Here is a 22,299-nt window from a genome sequence, read left to right as displayed (position 1 = left end):
CTTCTCTTCAAATGTGGAAATAACCATGTGGTCTAAACAATTTCACAGTATTTATACTTGAATAAAGGCGGGAAAGGCCTTCATCTCACATTATCTCAAAGCTACGAGAATTTAATAACGTGATTTGTTTATTTTTTTAGCGATTTCGTAGAGTGGTCGGATACGGCCGGATTTGGCCGGTTTGAACACTAAAGGGCTAAGGGTGTGCATGTCTGTAGAGTGCTTAGCCACTTACACATTAATTTCAGAAGCAGGCTGTTCCATTGATCAGATCAACTGGAACCCATATCGGATGGAGTGCCAGTATGTACACATTCAAATGCAGAAAGACATTTGCAATGGCTAAGTTTTCAGAGAAGATATTTCTTTTAAAGACAACGTTTGTTTGCTCTTTTAACACCTTAACTCAGGTGCTGAAGCATGTCATCCAACAGTAGAACATGTTTCTGCATGCTTGCATATCATCCATACTTATGAAGGAAACTGGGTACTTTTATATCAAACAGGCATGTGTACTTTTATTCCTTGCTTGAGTGGCAACTTGATAATAGTGGCTTCGAATTTTGGCACAAGGCCAGCAATTTCAGGGGAGGGGTAAGTTGAATACGTCAACCCTAGTATCCAACTGGTACTTATTTTATTGACCCAAAAGGACAAAAGGCAAAGTCAACCTTGGTGGATATTTGAACTCAGAATGTAAAGATGGATAAAATGCTGTGTGTATATGGATATATACATATCTTGCTGCATGTTATGTGTGTGTGTAGATATATATATGTATATATAGTTAATCCAAACATGAAAACACCAAGAGAAAACACAACGTGTGCACATGGAACAAATATAGTATTATTGGACGCTCAGGAAGGAAGGGAAGAAGGAGGGTTTTACATTTCAAGCGGAGCTCTTTGTCAGAAACATAGGAAAAGGAAAGATTCAGAGAAGGGAAGACGGAGGAAAAAAATCGCCAACGGTAAACATATAGACGCAGGAGTGGCTGTGTGGTAAGTAGCTTGTTTTCTATATCTAGCAGACTAGGCAACAGCATTAAGGATAAACCATTGGTACTTTCAAAATCATTTGCTTCTTGTTAAATTCCATGATCAATGCTGACTGAACAGACATATAAGCCAAAGCATTCCAGGCCCCGTCCTTGTGTATTATTTTCAGATGTCATCTATGGTGTAAGAGAGACTATGTGGTATGTAGCTTGTTTACGAACCACATAGTTCTGGGTTCAGTCCCACTGCATGGCACCTTGGGCAAGTGTCTTCTACTATAGCCTCGGACCAACCAAAGCCTTGTGAGTGGATTTGGTAGACGGAAACTGAAAGAAGCCCGTCATTAAATGTATATATATATATATGTGTGTGTGTATTTGTCTGTGTTTGTCTGTGTTTGTCCCCTCAAACATCACTTGACAACCGATGCTGGTGTGTTTACGTCCCGTAACTTAGCAGTTTGCCAAAAGAGACCGATAGAATAAGTACTAGGTTTACAAAGAATAAGTCTTGGGGTCGATTTGCTTGACTAGAGGCGGTGCTCCAGCATGGCCACAGTCAAATGACTGAAACAATTAAAAGAGTGAAAGACTATATATATAGTAAAATATGGATCCAGACAGAATCAGGTACTTTGAAAAGACATGTATCAGGCATGGTGGGATAAACCTGTGGTTCTGGCCTATAGTTGGTAAGTATCAAATAGAATATTCCATTTGTGTACTCAGAGAAAACCAACCCTATGAGTATTTAGCACCTAGGAGTTGGTCCAAGGCACACTTTACAATGAATTGTACATTGTTTGTATAGTCTAGGATGTCCAACAAGACGGAAATCCCCTTGGTGTATTATAATCAAATGAATGATAAATAACAGACGATGTATAATTGTCAGCTCATTACAGCTGGTTCTTATGAATTTTTGATAGAAGAATGAGGTCATTACTTCATTACAAAAAGCCGTAATCATTTTTTTGCTTGTAAAATTACGTTTCTTCTGGTGATTATGTTGTTGTTTTTTTTGTAATGAAGTAACGTTCTCATTCTTCTGTTTTAAAAAATGCATAACAAAAACAGCTGTAATAAGCTGACAATTATTCATCATCTGTTATTATTCATATGATTATATATGTGTATATACTCTTTACTCTCTTTTACTTGTTTCAATCATCATCTGACCGCGGCCATGCTGGAGCACCGCCTTTTAATCGAGCAAATTGACCCCCGAGACTTATTCTTTTTGTAAGCCCAGTACTTATTCTATCGGTCTCTTTTGCCGAACCGCTAGGTAACGGGAACATAAACACACCAGCATCAGTTGTCAAGCAATGCTAGGGGGACAAACACAGACACAAACACACACACACATATATATATATATATATATATATATATACATATATACGACGGGCTTCTTTCAGTTTCTGTCTACCAAATCCACTCACAAGGCTTTGGTCGGCCCGAGGCTATAGTAGAAGACACTTGCCCAAGGTGCCACACAGACAGAGAGCCAGATAGATAAATAGATAGATAAAGAAAAACAAGCAACCATATGTACTTACCTTGAGCAGCTGCTTTTAAAATCTTCCATTTCTTCAGTTCAGTTCCATATCTGCACACAAGTTCGCCTTCATATTTTCTTGCAGCCTGAAATGTAAGCAATAAATCCAAATGCAACTTCATGTCTGAATATTTGAAAGAACTCAATTGGTAGCTGGAAGCAATATGTGACCATCAAGTGACTCTATCATGTCCTTATCCAACTTACTGACAAAATAGCAGGAATATGGATGCAGATTGTCATTGAGCACTCTGTGTGACACTGTGAATTATCTAACAGACAGTCAAGTCATCATTTGGGAAAGTGACAAAAGAGAGAATGAAGCATGAACTTCTAAAGAAATCATAGGTGTAGGAGTGGCTGTGTGGTAAGTAGATTGCTTATGAACCACATGGTTCCGGGTTCAGTCCCACTGCAAGGCACCTTGGTCAAGTGTCTTCTTCTATAGCCTCGGGCCGACCAGAGCCTTGTGAGTGGATTTGGTAGATGGAAACTGAAAGAAGCCTGTCGTATATATGTGTGTGTGTGTGTATATAAATATATATGTGTGTGGTGTGTGTGTGTGTGTGCGCACGTGTGTGTATGTGTGTGTGTATATATGTTTGTGTGACTGTGTTTATCCCCCCAACATCGCTTGACAACCAATGCTGGTGTGTTTACGTCCCTGTAACTTAATGGTTCGGCAAAAGAGACCAATAGAATAAGCACTAGGTTTACAAAGAATAAGCCCTGGGGTCAATTTGCTCGACTAAAAAGGTGGTGCTCCAGCATGGCCACAGTCAAATGACTGAAACAAGTAAAAAAGAGAGTAAGAGAGAGAGTATAGAAGGAAAAACTATGAAGATAATGCTACCATGACTCGTAATGAACTTTGCACGTTAATTACACTATGTAACAAAATCTGATTTTTTTTTTGTCTTTAGTAGTTAAGTGTTATTTCCTATTTTGCGTCTATCTAGAAATCAAGAAATATGATTACTATTCCCTTCAAACTTTGTTTTATGATCTGGACTTCCAAGTTCTAATGTTTAATCACCCAGACATCAATGTTTTCAAACTGACCTATTTTCCATTACATTTCAGACAGATTCAGTGCTGAGTTGCTGAAGCAGAAATATCGTTATAGCAAATATTCTGCTCAATACCACAGATTTGCTTGTCAGTTGCTTGACTGTAACCACTTGAACATGTCCTTTAGTGTCTGACAGTGTGTGCATCTCTGATCATAAGCAGGAGTAGTGGGGGAGTGTTATTGCCATGTGTTGAGAGGGATTCTCTGGAGTTTGAATAAATGTAACAAAAGCAAAGTTTAAAGGAAATATTAACTATTATTCATATGGGAAATAACAGTTCCTGCCCAAGGACAAAAATCATGTTACACAGTTTTATGGCACATAAGTCAGAGTGTTTGGCAAAAGTGAAAGCTGCAGAACACATTTGCCCAAGGTACTAAGCGGAGAAACTAAACATAAAGTTCTGTAGTGTTTGGAGAGAGTCATTTTCTTTTTGTGCCTTATTATATAACACACTCACCGGTAAAATTTCCACTTATTTCTCTTATTTTTATTTTCCTAAAATTTTTGTTGCATCTTGCAACCTTTTCAATAGTTTTGAGTCAAGACTATTGAAAAGGTTGCAAGATGCAACGAAAATTTTAGGACAATAAAAAAAAACTGGAAATTTTACTGGTGAGTGTGTTATATTATAAGGCACAAAAAGAAAATGACTCTCCCCAGACACAACAGAGTATGCTTCAACACACAAATTCATATAAAGAATTTTGCAAACCAAATCCAAAAACGAAATACAATCAGCAGTATTATCACGATTGCAGCCTAGAAGACACACCTAAGTCATTCAAAAACACACAAAGGTTGTTAACTTCACTAAAGAATCTTGCAAACCAAATCCAAAAACTGAACATAAAGTACTATTTTAAATATATCATATTAAATAAAAATTCATTGCTAGTTACCTTTGGTTTAAATATGATAGTGACTTCATGTGACTGCTCAGGCGCCAATATTTCTTCAGAACATTGTACTTCAAAAGGTTCAGTAGCAGACCATCTAACTTCTACTGGAACTTCTCTGTAAGGAACAAAGAGAGAAAGAACAGAATATATGATTTCTTGTAAAAGAGATGCAAGCATAAAAATCATCATCATTATTTAATGTCTGCTTTCCATGCTAGCATGGGTTTGACTGAGGACTGGCGAAACAGACAGCTGCACCAGGCTCCAATCTGATCTGGCAGAGTTTCTACAGCTTGATGCCCTTCCTAACGCCAACCACTCCGAGAGCGTATTGGGTGCTTTTACGTGCCATCAGCACGAGGGCCAGTCAGGCGGTACTGTCAACGGCCACGCTCAAGTAGTGTTTTTTACGTGCCACCTGCACAGGAGCCAATCCAGTGGCACTGGCAATGACCTCGCTTGAATGTTTTTCACATGCCGCCAGCACAAGTGCCAGTAAGGCGACGCTGGTAACAACCATGTTTGAATGGTGCTTTTTACATACCACCGGCACAGAAACCTTTCAGCTGCTCTGGCAGTGATCATGCTCGGATGGTGCTCTTAGTGCTCCAGTGGCACGGATGCCAGTCATCGAAAATGTGAATTTGATAAACAAAAAAATGAATGAAACAAGTTTAAATCTCAAAGGCATAAGTGAATTATCTTTTATCTGTCATTTCTTTCAGTCATTAGACTGTGGCCAAGCTGGGGCACAACCTTGAAAAATTTTTAGTCAAATGAATCAACCTCCAGTATTTATTTTATTTCTTTTTCCTTAAACCGGGTACCTGTTCTATCAGTCACTTTGTAAAACTACTACATTATGGGGACATAAACAAACCAACACCAGTTGTCAAGTAATGATGGCAGATGAACACTGATGCAAAGCCACACACACACATTTATGATGGGCATATTTCAGTTTCCATCTATCAAATTCATTCACAAGGCTCAGGATGGCCTGAGGCTGTAGTAGAAGACACTTTTCCAGGGTGTCATGCAGTAGGACTGGACCTGGTTGAGAAGCAAGTTTCTTACCACACAGCCACACGTGCACAAAAAAATGATTTAAATCTTAAACATTAGCTGAGAGAAGGGAAAACAAAACAGTATTTCAATTCTGTGTGAGTATGTGTGTGTGTGTGTGTGTGTGTGTGTGTGTGTGTGTGTGTGTGTGTGTGTGTGTGTGTGTGTGTGTGTGTGTGTGTGTACAAGGGAAGAGTATGAATGTTTGTATGTGTGAACTAGAGTTCTTTCAGTAACAAACCATGATTGATCTCACATTTCAAAAGACAGCCACTAGTTAACATTGACAAGTGTATTAATTTGATTTACAATCCATATTCTATCCCATATTTAGTAATGGCCAGCTTTATGTGGCCTTAAGTCATACAAGAAGAAAGGAAAACTTAAAAATACTTTTGAAGGAAACCAGCAGTCAAAAGATGTTAGTTGCAGAGAGATTTTTCACAAAAAATTTGGTAATAAAAGAATTATTAAACTAAAAACTTGGTTTTGTACCTTATTTACATATAAAATACTACAATTTGCCATCGTTTTTGATGGTATGGGACCAGCTAGTACATGTATCAAAAGTCAAGAGATGTGATAAGTAGATACATTTATTTAACCATTTGTTATCCATAGGATGACAGCTATTTTGCAGCCTTTGTCATGTATTAACAACTAGCAGTATCGCCCGGCGTTGCTCAGGTTTGTAAGGGAAATAACTATATAAGCATTTTTAGAGAGTTATAGCCAAAAAATAGCAAAAAAATGCATTAAAAATGGAAAAAAAATTATGGTAATTTTTTTTGAAATCGTTGACTCATCGTAGACATTTTTAGAGAGTTACTTCCCTTATATAATAGCGAAAAAAATGCATTAAAATGGAAAAAAATGATGGTAATTTTTTTTTTTAATCGTAGACTCATCGTAGATGCACGCTAATACCCAGAAGGGCTCGATATGTATCACGACTATAAGATACCCGGTTTTGGTTAAACTGCACCGCAAAATGTGGGAGTAGTTAGGAATCTAAATCGTAGGAGACAGACACACAACTTCACTTTTATATATAAAGATTTTCATGTGCAATAGATTATTTTACATGTTTGCACCAATATGCATGCTACGCATTGCACAGTACAATTGTACAATTACATATCAATGCAGATATAGAAGGCTAGCTCTTCAGATCACTAGAACATCGTGGTTACACCAATGCTTCAATTCTAGAGTTGTGCAGCATACATATTGTTGCAGATGTGCAAAAACAATTCATTATACACTGAAATTATTTATAAATGATCGAGACTGCAAAACAGCTTCAATCATACAGATAACAAGCAGTTAAAGAAATATATTTATCTTTCATATCTCGGGACTTTTTACTGTCTATTATATACTCCTCATAAATTGGATATCCTGGATTTCAGCTGCACAGAGCTCTACATTTGAGCTCTAAATTTGAGGCTAATAATCCGTAAGTGTTTTAAGGTCTAAGGCTGTTTTTCCTTTGTTACAGTAGCCTTTAAGTCTTATAACAGACTTTTCATTCCCTGCCCCCTATCTTGTACTTCATTTGCATCATTCTTCTCACTCGGTCATTTTCATCCTTTTGCAACACATGATCCAATCATTTCATCCACCCCTGGCTGTGTTCCCAGCAATCTCTGTAATTCGTTATTTTGTTTTTCCTTCTCTCACCTAATGTTTAATATTTAAATCATTTTTTTTTTTTTGCAGGCGTGGCTGTGTGGTTAGAAGCTTGCTTCTCAACCAGGTCCAGTCCCACTGCATGACACCCTGGGCAAGTGTCTTCTACTACAGGCCATCCTGAGCTTTGTGAATGAATTTGGTAGATGGAAACTGAAATAAGCCCATTGTATAGGCATGTGTGTGTGTGTGTCTTTGCATCAGTGTTCATCTGCCATCATTACTTGACAACTGGTGTTGGTGTGTTTATGTCCTCATAATGTAGTAGTTTTACAAAGTGACTGATAGAACAAGTACCTGGTTTAAGGAAAAAAAAATAAAATAAATACTAGAGGTTGATTCATTGGACTAAAAATTTTTTCAAGGTGGTGCCCCAGCTTGGCCATAATCTAATGACTGAAAGAAGTGACAGATAAAAGATAATTCATTTATGTCTTTGAGATTTAAAACTGTTTCATTCATTTTTTGTTTATCATCACCAAAATTTCCAGCTGGGTATATAATGTTCTTCATTAATTATATCATACTTTAGTCAATACTTATATTTATTAAATATGAAGGAACTACACGTGTTTCAGTATTGGAAGATTACAACATATATATACATATATTCAACTGTATACCCATATATATACATATATAAATACATATATGCAATCATCAGATTTACAATTATTCCAACACATCTTCAGGTTCTATTTCAAAATATTATATATCTAATTTTACATTCCTTTAAGAATAAGCAATACAGTTAAGCATTAAAGATTAAAAATTACGAATTAAAAATTAAGAATAAAATCTATACTTTGTAATATTAAGATATATATATCATCATCATCATCATCATTATCATTTAAAATCTCTTTTCCATGCTAGCATGAGTCGGAATGTTTGACAGGAGATAATGATCTAGAAAGCTGTATCAAGCTCCATTGCTTAGGTATGGTTTCTACACCTGGTTGTGTGCATGCATGTGCATGTGTGTGTGTGTGTGTGTGTGTGTGTGTGTGAGTGTGTGCATCTGTCAATCTGTCTCTTTTTCTTTCATATGCACATAATATGCCACACAAACACACACACACACACACATTCACAAAACGCTTAGCAGTCTGCAAAATTAGAATATTGTGATCAAACATGAAAAAAAAAAATTAGTTTTACAAATACAAGAGTAGAAGAATGATTCTTGTCTAAATTTCTGACTTAATCCAATATTAATTCAAATTTTCCACATTATTAGTCTTAACTTTCATCTTAATATGTCTCGGTATTTTGAAAGGAATTTTTCAAACAACAGTGTTTTTCTCTTTTTTTCTTTTTTTTTATGTCTTTTGATTATTCTGGGAGAGTAGCACAGAAGCCAAGAGTGATGTGAATTTGCATTATATATGACAGTTCAGGGTTCCATCCCAACTGAAAGGAATGTATATATATAAATACATATATATAGGGTGCATAAGGTATTTGAGGACATATCATTTTTGGGGTCATTGCTGCATTTTTTGTTCACTCTGTATAATCTTTCTTTCAGAAAATGATAATGGCAAACCTTCAGCTTACTCATGAAATGAAGAAGCATGCTGTTGTTATGGTTATAAAGGCTGAAAATAGCAATTTAAAAATATCTCGATTTTTAAAAGTTGCCAGATCTTTCTTCTACAAAGTTTGTAAAGAGCTAGAGACTGAAGATGGAAACGCATCACCAGTATCAAAGCATAAAAAGCATTCTAAATACTCTGAAATTATCAGTACATCTGAATTTATCCAGCAAGTTCAACAGGAAAGTGCAATCCCAGAAAGTTCATGAGGTCAATTGCAAAAGATCTCCATATGTCAGAAGGAACAGTCAGAAATGTTGCCCACAAAGACTTCAGATATAAGTTCTCTATAATGAGGAAAGGTCAATTTATGTTAGAAAAAGCAAAAGAAAATCACCAAATCAGATCTAAAAGGCTCTTAAACAAACTGAAAAATCTAGCAGAAGATTTAATTTGGTTTTTCTCAAACAAGAAAAACTTCATCCAAGTCCAGGAGTTGAAACCACAATCGTACAATCATGAGTCCAAAACCCTAACCACCAAGCCATGTGTCTGCACAAGCTATACAGGAAATATCAACAGAAATTATCACAAGTGAAGGAGGCAACATTGAAGGCAAAATCTGCTATATCTTTAAAACTGAGTACATATGTCAACGAAACACAAGAGTCACAATAAGAAATACTGGATACATGATGTAGGTCCATGGCTCGTAGTTACTTTTGTGTACCAATATGGAGAGAGAGATCAAAGCAAGTTAACAAAAGACGATCTTTTGTCAAATGTCAAAATGGATTTAGAAGTTTTAATGACACCCAAAGGCCACAGACTGAAACTGTAACTGTGCCTAATAGAAGGCAACAAGACATACAATTAATGATATAGAATAGGAAACCTAGTCAGAGTGAAGGCATATGGCTCTTTGGTTAGAGCATCAGGCTAACAATCCTAAGATTGTGAGTTTGATTCCCAGACTGGGCTGTGTGTTGCGTTCTTGAGCGAGACACTTTATTTCACATTGCTCCAGTTCACTCAGCTGTATAAATAAGTAGCAACATCTCTGGTGCCAAATTGTATCAGCCTTTGCCTTTCCCTTGGAATAACATCAGTGGTGTGATGGGGAGACTGGTATGCATGGGCAACTGTTGGTCTTCCACAAACAACCTTGCCCAGACTTGTGCCTTGGAGGAGAATTTTCTAGGTGTAATCCTATGGTCATTCATGACCAAAGGGGATCTTTACCCTTTTATATTTGTTGGAGTAAAACACACCTTAGAACAAAATATTCTGAAGACTAAGCAGAAGCAAAGGAGACAAAAATAATGAAGAGTAAGAGTAACAGCCAAAAGAACTACAAATCTTAGATTCCAGAGTACCACCAGCCAAAACTCTGGGGATGGCAAAGGAAATGTCTTTAGGGCCTGTATCAGAAATTGATCAGCAAACATCTCATCCCCTAACAGTACTAACTTGTAGTACCACACCTTATTTATACTACCAGGAGAAAATAATTACAAGAAATGATTCAATATAAAACAAAGGAAACAGGTGAGGAGAAACAAATTCCTCCTCAGAAAAATAACAGAGAAAACAAAGACGAACTAAGATTTACCATTCTTTGAAAATCAAACAAGCATGTAAGCATCTGTGGTACCACAGAATATAAACAATATGGCTGGCTAGCTTCATGTTCTTGCTAGATGAGGTTGGGGTCATTCTAGGTTAGTGGTCCCAGAGATGTTACCATGCATAAAGTCAACCAGGTCTACCAGTGCTCTCCATTGCTGGCTGTCCTATGTTGACCCCTCTGCATCTTCCAAGATAATATTAAGCTTCTGGAGATCTTCCTTAATCACATCCAGTCATCTAGTGCAAGGCCTCCCAAAAGGCCTGTCCCAGCCCACAGCTGCTGTGTCAAATGAGAGTAAAGCCCTAGTAGGATGATCTAGCACAAGACAGAGGATATGTCCATACCAGCACATGTAATGGATAGCTATGAGGTGCGCATGCAATTCTTTGTAGAAAATGTGATAGTACCATCTGATGTTCTCTATGGTTCTCAGGGCTCTGCTATCAAAGCTATCAATTCTGATTACCACGGTCTTCAACAGGGACCACATTTCTGATCCATTAAGGAGAATGGAAAGGACCAGTACATTGTAGATGTATCCTGGGAAATAGAGTAGTAATGCCAAAGACGTTTTCATAGAGAGTACATGATCCCCCGCAACCAGACCACATCTGCGGTTGACCTCTGGGGTCAGGTCTCCATTGCTGGTGACTGTGGATCCCAAGTAAATGAAGAAACTGACAAACTCCATGATGTCAGGATCAATATGGAGAAGGGAAGGGCCCAGGCTATCTCCAATATGCATCAGCTTGGTCTTCACCCAACTCATTTGAAGGCCAAACTTTGCTGATTCTTCTCGGAAAATAGTCAGTGTGTCCCTGAGCTGGTCGATTGAGGTGCTATCATCCACATTCTCTAGATTGGTAAGGTGGTAATTCTCAAAGGTAACACCAGAGACTTGCTCACAGACTTTGAGGAGGATGGACTCTGACTGGTTCCCTATCAACAGCAGGGTTAGACAGGGCTGCATGGCCATCCCCAACCTCTTCAACTGTGTTGTCAATTATCTGATATAAACAATATGCAAAAGATAAATTTCTAATAAAATTAAAAATTAAGACATAATACCAAATTTTCAGAAACATTTTTTGTTTTCAAAACATTAAACGTCTCAAAAACTGCTTACAGGAACATTCAGTTGCACTTGAACACAGTTTGAGAAATGATTAAATGAATGGGATAATAAAACACAAAGCCTTTTCTCAATAGATTTTGGAATCTCCTCTCCTGAAAATACTTTGCTAAAGCTCTTTTGTGTTTTATACTTTTTTAATTTGCCCAGTTATATATTATATAACATCTTTCACCTGTTCTCTCATCTTTGTTTATTTTCTCCACACATACAATCCATTTTTGTAAGTGCCCCCTGTTTAACATTACCTGGAATTTTTCTGTCTCCTCTCCCCTTGAGCCCTTGAGGCTGATAAAGAAACTATCATCATTGTCATAATAATAATAATAATAATAATAATAATATAATAATAATAATTATTATTATTATTATATAATAATATAATTATTATATAATAAATATTATAATATTATATAATTATTATTATATAATATAATAATATAATATATATAATATAATAATATAATATAATATAATATAATTATTATATAATATAATAATATAATTATTATATAATAATATAATAATAATAATTATTATTATTATTATTATTACAATAATAATGAGACACCAAGGATTATCAGGAGTGTTCTAAGCATGAATGACTGCCAAAAACGTATGGAAACCTAAGGTAACAGGTAGTAACCCGCTACCCACATAAATTCTACCAGGAATAAGACCAAATCTGAGCTTTGTGTTGATGATGATGATGATGATAATAATAATAATAATAATAATAATAATAATAATAATAATAATAATAAAACAGGCAATTACATTCAAATGGAAATATCATAAAATTAGGTAGTTTATCATAAACTGCTGATTATATAACTGAAATTTTGAGTAAATTTCAGAAAATAAAATGTAATCAGAAATAAAAGAAGACTTTATCAGAGTCTGATGCATTCAAATGTCTACAAAATTTAGTCTAGCAGCGATTTCCAGTTTCCATAGATAGCAATAATATATGTCTGTCTGCTCACACAGTATCTCGTCAGAGCGAGACGACCAATAACAATTAATTATTTGAATAAGATAAGGAAAGCCACAATTATCTTATAATGGCATGTATATACATTTGTATGTAAGTGTGAGTATATGAGTATGTGTATATGTATATACATTTACGTGTGTACGTTCATATGCAAGCACACATATATATGCATATATGTGTGTGTATGTATTGGATGTGTAATGCATGCTTGCAGATAATTATGCTTACACATATAAGCTAACACACACACACATATATATATATGTATATACAGAAGAGACAGACATTATATATGATATAAGATATAAATATGTGTGTTTGCGTGTATTTATATATGTGCGCGTAGGTGTATGTATGCATGTGTGTATCTATCTATTTATCTATTTATCAATTTATCCATATCTATCTATCTATCTATCTATCACTCTATCTCCCCATCTCTTCTCTCTCTCTCTCTCTCTATATATATATATATATGAACTTATATGCTTATATCTGTAGATATATGTGTCTCCACATTTATCTATCTATCTATCTATATACAGATCTCTCTCTCTCTCTCTCTCTCTCTATATATATATATATATATATATATATATATATATATATATATAATGTATATACACATATACATACATGCATGCATACATATGTATGTATGTACGTATGTAGGTAATATCCTCATGGGCAGTTGTTAATAGTTTGTAAACACAAGACTTATTAAGAAAAATTTCTTTTATATTTTTGTTGTTTTTTTTTGTTTTTGTTTTCATGAAATCAACAAATCAACAACTTTTCTTTACAATTAAGCACGTATTAGAGCAAAAACATAATTATAAATTTCCATAAACAACTGGCAGCAATTCTATGAATGCTTAAGTCTTTGCTCTTTTTATCTCTTAAGAAGAACAACAACTACAATAACGATGATGACGATGACAATGATGACGATGGCAACAAAAATAATAACAATAATAATGTTGCAGATGATAATGAGGATAAATGGCATAATTATTTTCTGGTTTTTTTTTTTAATTTTTGGATTTGTTATCAAAGGATCATATGTTTGTTAATGTATATTTTAAATAAGCACCTTAAAAAGAAGCAAAAAGCTGATTACATTACATATGGAATTGATATTTACAAAAATGATAATTATATTAATTTCATTAGCTAAATATAAAATTAGATTTATATCCACAAAAACCAGGTAGCATGAAAGAAATGAAAATAGTTTCTTGTGATCTGTCCAATAGGGAGGAAGTTTCCTTGACACAGTGGTCAAGGAATCTGATGAGCAGCCATACAGTTCTGAGTGCAATACCACAATGTACCCAGCAGCTTTGGCAAGCATGATGGCCTTTGCCGTAGTGTTGGGGGAATCAAAACCTTGTATGTAAAATTTGGTAGACAGTACTGACCAACATATATACTTTCACGCACACACACAGACACACGCACATAAACACACTAACATACAAACAGACACACATGCACATAAACACACAAACACTCAAACACACACACACACACACAATTCAAATCCCTACTTCATACACAACAAATGGTCATAATATCTGGGATTGTAAAAATCTGCGAGACCTTCTTAAGATTTAAAGGAGGATGAACAAAACCAGATGCTCCCCTTCACAACCTTGCTACCAAATAGGTGACCAGTCAAAATTTATTCTGAATTAGAAAAACAAAGAGAAGACCATAGAAATCTTGAAATAAACTGAATAATGACATATATACAAACATAATACATATAAACATACATACATACATACATACAAAACATACATATGTACATACGTACATACATACATACATACAAAACATACATATGTACATACATACGTACATACATACATACAAACAAAAATACCCTGTTGTTGATGCTGAAATTCCAATGAAGGAACCTTGGATGTAGATTAGAAACCAATTCTTTCTCTATTGGCAAGAAATCTTGAAATAAAACTGAATAATGATATACTTACAGACATACATGCATACATACATACGTACATACATACATACATACATACATACATATATACATACATACATACATGCATACATACAGATAATTATGCTTACACATATAAGCTAACACATATATATATATGTATATATATATATATATATACACACACACACGTTTGTATGTATATTCAGAACAGACAGACATTATATATATGTAGATATAAACATGTGTGTGTGTGTATTTATATATGTGTGCATATGTGTATGTATGCATGTGTGTATCTATCTATATTAAATGATGTGCTTTATTCAGTTCCTGTCTACCAAATCCACATACAAAGCTTGAGCAGCCCAGAAATATAGTAGAAAACACTTGCCCAAGGTGCTATACAATGGGATTGAACTCAAAACTAACTGGATGGGAATCAACCTTCCTAACCACATAGCCAAACATTTGAAAGCAGTGAGCTACAAAATGGTGAAGTTTTTTCGAAAGTTTCCAGTCAATAAATCATCCAATAACTCAGTACTTTTGAAGACTGGGAGGCGCAATGGCCCAGTGGTTAGGGCAGCGGACTCGCGGTCATAGGATCGCGGTTTCGATTCCCAAACCGAGCGTTGTGAGTGTTTATTGAGCGAAAACACCTAAAGCTCCACGATGCTCCGGCAGGGGATGGTGGTGATCCCTGCTGTACTCTTTCACCACAACTTTCTCTCATTCTTACTTCCTGTTTCTGTTGTACCTGTATTTCAAAGGGCCGGCCTTGTCACTCTCTGTGTCACGCTGAATATCCCCGAGAACTACGTTGAGGGTACACATGTCTGTGGAGTGCTCAGCCACTTACATGTTAATTTCACGAGCAGGCTGTTCCGTTGATTCGGATCAACCGGAACCCTCGTCATCGTAACCGACGGAGTGCTTCCACTTTTGAAGACAAGTGGATTATAACAAAACATTACTCTTAGCTGGAGAACAGGTGAGGGTTAACGTAAGTATGGGCATCTGACTTTAAGAGCAACACTTCATTGATATGCATTCCTATAGTCCATGCCAGCATAGAAAAATTATATGTATGCATGTGTTTGTATGTACCTGTGTGTGTTTGAATGTGTGTATGGAGAGCAGATGTATAATATCAACATTTGGAAATATCTCAACCATTACATTTATCTTAAATTTCCAACTATCACTTTTTGTCTTTCTTCTTCATTACTCTCATCTATCAATTACTCTCCCTTCCTGACTGTCACTTTAATTCTCTCCCATCAGATTGCTTATGTAATGATGGATGGCATCACATTGAATCTATCCATACATAATCCACTCTTTCCACCACCCATCTTTATTGCTAACCATCACTCTCTCACAGTATGTTTTCTTCTATCATTACTTGACAATCATCATTCCCACTTTCTTACCTTCATTCATCTCCAACATTATCCATCACTCACTCTCACATTAATCCCTCTCTTCTATCACAAATTGTTGGCATCAATCATTGTCTCTCTCCCATCCCTCTCTCTCTTTCTTTCTTTCTTTCTCTCTTCCCCTGTCACCCAGCTATCACTCTCCCCTCTCATTTTACACAGCTCTTGCTGCCTCTACTCAATCTCCTTACCAACAATCCTCATGTAACTATCTCCTCTCTCTCTATTTCATTCCTCTCTCCTCCCTCCCATCTACCTGATTCTCTTCTAGCATCACCTTGCCCAGCTTCTTTATCATGAATCTCTCTTCATTCATCCTCTCAATCATGCTGCTTCTAACTAACCTCCTTACCTGCAAACATCATGTAGCTGTCTATCATTCTCTTTTTCACCACTACCTCTCTTATAATCTTCTTACTCTTAACACTCTATTTCTCTTCCAATCCATTTGAGTGGAAAATAATGGAACAAATAAATGGAAAAAATGTGGGGAAGAGGTGATTTTTTTTTTTTTTGTATTCTTATTGAAGATAAAACAAACTACCAGAGAAGAAATGGAAACAAATTAGAGTATAAAAGGACTTTTTAACTTTACAAGGGCAAAGCAAAATCTCTAGTGCTGACTTCATGATGAAATATGCCCTACACACTCCGTAAAGCAAATGGTGATAGAAGAATCATCCATTTGTAGAAGTCATGTCAAAAAATGGAATGTGCAAGCATGATGGGGTCTTTGATTCAACTGGGAAGGCAGTAACTTCAAATAAGAACTGCTCTGAATTAAGACAACCCCTCCATCACATGCCAGCAGCCTTTCAAGAATTTGGAGCTGGAGATCTCCATTTCCAGCGACTTCGAGGGCCACCTCCCAGTGGTGACACACGTCAACGAAGAGCCCTCGACTACAACAAGACGACCAAAGTTTTTTTTTTTCCAAAGGTCTGGGGTCTCCCACTCCTAAGCCCTAGACCATCACCTAATCACCCTTAACCATCTTGTTGCTTAACCACCACCACAACAACAACAACAACAACAGCACATGCCAGCATGAGAAAGTGAATGAAAACAATAATGATGAGGATAATGATGATAATGATGATGATGATGACAATGACAATGATGATGATGACGAGGGTGATGATGATGATGATAATAAGAATGATGACGATGATGATCTGATGTGTGCCTATGTTGATGTCTGTTTGTATATACCGTTGTAAATTCATGTAAATTCCTTGAGTTATTTTCTGATAAAGGGTTGACAGCTCACTACAAGATGCATAACTCAAAGTAAATCCAGTCACTCAAAACTTATTAATCGAATGTGTACCAGATCAAGCACTAGGGTCAATATAATTGGCTAAAACCATTGAAACATGTACACTAGCAAAGCTTGGCTGCAGGGCAATGATTGAAACCAATAAAAAAAATAAAACAGTATACAACACTGTGCAGGTGGCACGTAAAAAGCACCCACTACACTCGCAGAGTGGCTGGCGTTAGGAAGGGCATCCAGCTGTAGAAACACTGCCAGATCAGACTGGAGCCTGGAGCAACCCCTGGCTCCCCAGACACCGGTCGAACCGTCCAACCCGTGCTAGCGCGGAAAACGGACGTTAAACGATGATGATGATGATGATGATGATGACAACACATGCTATGGGGGATTCAGTGCCCAAAATGTCAAGCAATAGGACTGAATCAGAAGCCATGAATTTGAGAAGGAAACTTCTTAACATACAACCATGCCAATCTATATCAGCAATTGCATTACACACTGTGTAGTATGTAGTATTTAATTCTTTATTACCCACAGGGAGCTAAACATATAGGGGACAAACAAGGACAGACAAAGGGTTTAAGTCGACTACATCGACCCCAGTGCGTAACTGGTACTTATTTAATCGACCCCAAAAGGATGAAAGGCAAAGTCGACCTCGGTGGAATTTGAACTCACAACGTAGCGGCAGATGAAATACCACTAAGCATTTTGCCTGGCGTGCTAACGTTTCTGCCAGCTCACCTTTGTAGTATATAGTATTGACACCGAGGTGGACTTTGCCTTTCATTCATTCGGGGTCGATAAATTAAGTACCAGTTGCATACTGGAGTCAATCTAATCGACTGCACCCCCCCTCACCAAAAAGTTTGGGCCTTGTGCCTAGAGTAGAAAAGAGTATATAGTACTATGTGAAGGCATGTGGCTAAGTGGTTAGGGTTGTTGGCTCAAGACTGTGAGTTCAATACCTAGCAGTGTGTTGTGCTTTTGAGCAAGATACTTTATTTCATGTTGCTCCAGTCCACTCAGCTGACAAAAATTTGTAGTGCTTGTATTTCAAAGAACCAGCCTTGAAACATCCTGTGGCACCCTCAATCTCCATGAGAGCTATGTTAAAGGCATACATGTCTGTGGAGTGCTCAACCACTTGCACGTTAATTTCACAAGCATGCTGTTTCATTGATCGGATCAGCTGGAACCCTAGTCATTATAACCAATGACGTGCCAGTGCCTGTGCAGTATATAGTACTATCAAGTAACTAGAATGTTGCCTATCATGGGATATGCAATGTTGGGATGATATATTTTATCACACTACAAAATATCAGGAGTTGGTACATAGGTATAATAAATGTAATTTTTCTTTTTTTTCAAATATAACGGTGAAAAGATATTAAAGACTGGTACACTAATTATCAAAATAAAAATATTTATTTAATTGAGGTAATAGTAAAACAAATATAGTAAGCAAACCTATATACACACAAAACACATAGACTTACGTACATGTACACACACACATGCACATACACACACACACATGCACACACACACACACACACACACACACATACACAAACACATGCGCAGGTAAAAACACACACATCATAAAGAGACAGAATGAACTAAACAGAACAGGAGGAAACATGTGGATGGAAGAGTTTCTGAAGAGGTCACAGATGTGTGACGAACGATTTCCAGACAATCGACATAAGATAAAATAAGAACAATAATGATTTCAAATTTTTGCCACAAGGGCAGCTTGGGGGTGAGGATTAAGTTGATTACATCAACCACCAGTGTTTCACTAGTACTTAATTTATCAACCCCGAAAGAATGAAAGGCAATGTCAATGTTGGTGGAATTTGAACTCAGAACATATTTATTTATTTAGCAAGAAAAAATATGACCATCCCAAAATATAACAATATCTGTTTGAACACACCATTTCACATCAGGAATCTTGCAAAACAAATTCATAAACATAAAACAAATTCCTAATTTGTATATTTGCAACACACACACACACATATATTATATATATATATATGTGTGTGTGTTATCGGTCGTTTCGAGAGAGAGGAATGGTCAATTACATCAATCCCATTGCTCAAATTATCTTTGTTTTATTGACCTCAAAAGGATGGATGGCAAAGTTGACCTTGGCAGCATTGGAACTTAGAATGCAATCCAGAATAAATATCACTAAGCATTTTGTTTGGCACAGTAACAATTCCACCGGCTTGCCACTTTAATGAAATACATGTTATCAGTGACAATATTTACATATCAATGACAATAGTATTTCGTTTTGGGATTTGGTTTGCATGATTCTTTATGTGAGTTGGTGTGTTGAAGCATATTCTGTTGCGTCCGGGAAGAGTCATTCTCTTTTAGTGCCTTAGAAAGATAAAAAGAAATAAGTGGAAATTTTACTGGTGAGTGTGTTAAATTATAAGGCACTAAAAGAGAATGACTCTGCCCAGACATAACAGGACAATGGTATGGTTTAACTGTTAATTAATTAAAATGTAACATTACATGATTCAATCAAAAGTGATGTGGCAAAAGCATTTTCCTGACGTTATCATTTACCAAGCAACATTCTAGTATATAACAACTAAGGGAGATAACACTAATAAGATCAGAGCTATGAGGTAAAAGGGGGTCATTCCAGAAGTCCTGAGACTAATTGAGGAGAGGTAGGTACAACCAGCCTAGATTATTATAATTTTAGTATATCTTTTTTATGCATGACCTGCCAACTTTTGTTATTCCAGATTGAAGGAGATTGCTGTAACAGCACTTTGAACACACCCTACTAAATACTGCTTGTAACAGCCTGCTAAATACTGCTTGTCTCTATTCCATTCTGGTACCCAATAAGAGATGAACATTAAAACTCTCTCTCTCTCTCTCTCTCTCTCCTACAGTGTCCACCCTTTTCTCCCTGTGACTTTTGGTTGTTCCCTAAGCTGAAGGAGAATTTCAGGGGTAAACATTTTGAAGACGGTGGCGGCTGTGACAAGAGTCCTAGACACCTTTACTTTGGAAAAATCCTATAGGGTCTTCATGAAGTGGTTGGAGCACCATAACAAGATCATTGAAGTCAGAGAGTCCTATTTTGATGAAGATTAGAGTTTTGTATTTCTTTGATATTAATAAATGTCTCTCCTAAAAAAATCTCAAAACTTCTGGAATGCACCTTATAAGTCTTTTTGGGAGATAAAGAAACAGAAAAAGAACTGAAGACATGATGCCAATTAATAGCAAGCACAAAATGAATGTAACTGTTTTGGTTTTTTGTTTCTGTTTTGTGTGTGTGTGTGTATATGCGTGTGTGTGTATATGCGTGTGTGTCTGTACATGTGTGTGTGACTGTGCACATGCTTTAAATAGTTGATACTAATTTTCTGCTGTGTAGTTTTTCCAGTTTCAACCTATAATCTTGCCAAGCAAGAACATCACTAAAGTTTTGTACTTCCATTATTATTTTTCATAATTTTTCTTTTTTCTTTTATTTTAGAATTGATTTTTAAGATTTAAAAAAAATAACTAAAATTGTTACATACCCAACATTCTTTACCTTCACTTGAGACGTAGTTTGGCTAAAAACACTACACACTGGAATTATGACAGATTTTGTTAGTTTTATTTCTTGTTTTGGAAGTAATCCCATTAATTCAACAAAAAATGTTCCTTCCTGAAAATATATAAAAAGGAATATTTTGCAAAATATATCATAGAGTAGCAAATTGCTTACTTCAAAATATATATATATTATATATATTATATATATAATAATATAAGTAATATATAAATATATGCATATATACATATGTACATACCTACATATATATGTATAGATACATGCATATATGGGTACAGGACATCAAAAAGACGTAGGGTTATTCAAAGAGAAAGAGCAGATTTTAAATTTATTTTTGAAACAAACGGTCAGAGACACAAACACATTCTACATATTTCTTGATAGGGGAAGGTTTAAAGTTTATTTTAAGATAGTATGCACTCAACATGAGCACCATGTGTTGCTCGACAAATATCGAAACATTGCAACCTTTTTCCGTGAAATATTTATGCCATTCGTAAATTTGCTCGTGACAAGGAGGATTTTTATTGAATTGGCAGTGAAATTGATGTTACCCTTGCACAATCGGTTCATATTTCTCAAACTGCAGCACACAAAAAGACTTTTCTTGTGGCATCACCATTTTCTAAGGAATTACACAAATGAAAATTATACAACTTTAAATAAAATGTACAAAATGGTGCATGAGTGGCTGTGTGGTAAGTAGCTTGCTTACAAACCACATGGTTCCGGGTTCAGTCCCACTGTGTGGCAAGTGTCTTCTACTATAGCCTCGGGCTGACCAAAGCCTTGTGAGTGGATTTGGTAGACAGAAACTGAAAGAAGCCCATTGTATATATGTATATATATACATATGTATGTGTGTGTGTATGTTTATGTATCTGTGTTTGTCCCCCCAACATTGCTTGACAACCGATGTTGGTGTGTTTAGGTCCCCATAACTTAGTGGTTCGGCAAAAGAGACCAATAGAATAAGTACTAGGCTTACAAAGAATAAGTCCTGGGGCCGATTTGATTCAACTAAAGACAGTGCTCCGGCATGGCCACAGTCAAATGACTGAAACAAGTAAAAGAGTAAAAGAGTAAAATGAAGTATTAAAACAAAATTAAAACATTATTTATAATTGATCATGTTCAGCTGTGAACTTTAAACCTTCCCCTATCAAGAAACATGCAGAATGCGTTTGTGTCTCTTACTGTTTGTTTTAAAAATAAATTTGAAATCTGCTCTTTCTTTTTGAATAACCCTGTATATACATCATCATCAACATCATCATCCTCATCATTTAATGTCTGCTTTCCATGCTGGCATGGGCTGGATGGTTTGGCTGAGGACTGGCAAGCCAGGAGGCTGCACCAGACTCCAATCTGATTAGGCAAGGTTTCTACTGTTATATGCCCTTCCT

At 36.1% G+C, this 22,299-nt stretch overlaps 1 protein-coding gene across 1 annotated transcript in view; it reads right to left on the bottom strand.

Annotated features, from left to right (window-relative positions):
• Positions 1–22,299, bottom strand: part of LOC115215434 (cilia- and flagella-associated protein 65-like) — a 1,408,515-nt gene that overhangs the window by 1,176,320 nt on the left and 209,896 nt on the right. Inside the window, exons 5-7 of the mRNA XM_029784597.2 lie at positions 20,856–20,986; positions 4,537–4,651; positions 2,563–2,647 (exon numbers count right to left, since the gene is read on the bottom strand). Coding sequence (XP_029640457.2) covers positions 2,563–2,647; positions 4,537–4,651; positions 20,856–20,986 — 331 coding nt within the window. The remainder of the gene's footprint in view (positions 1–2,562; positions 2,648–4,536; positions 4,652–20,855; positions 20,987–22,299) is intronic.

This window comes from Octopus sinensis, linkage group LG9 (genome assembly GCF_006345805.1).
Source record: "Octopus sinensis linkage group LG9, ASM634580v1, whole genome shotgun sequence".
NCBI lineage: Eukaryota > Metazoa > Mollusca > Cephalopoda > Octopoda > Octopodidae > Octopus > Octopus sinensis.
The sequence above is the reverse complement of the archived record's forward strand: the minus strand, read 5'-3'. Positions and strand labels throughout refer to the sequence as shown.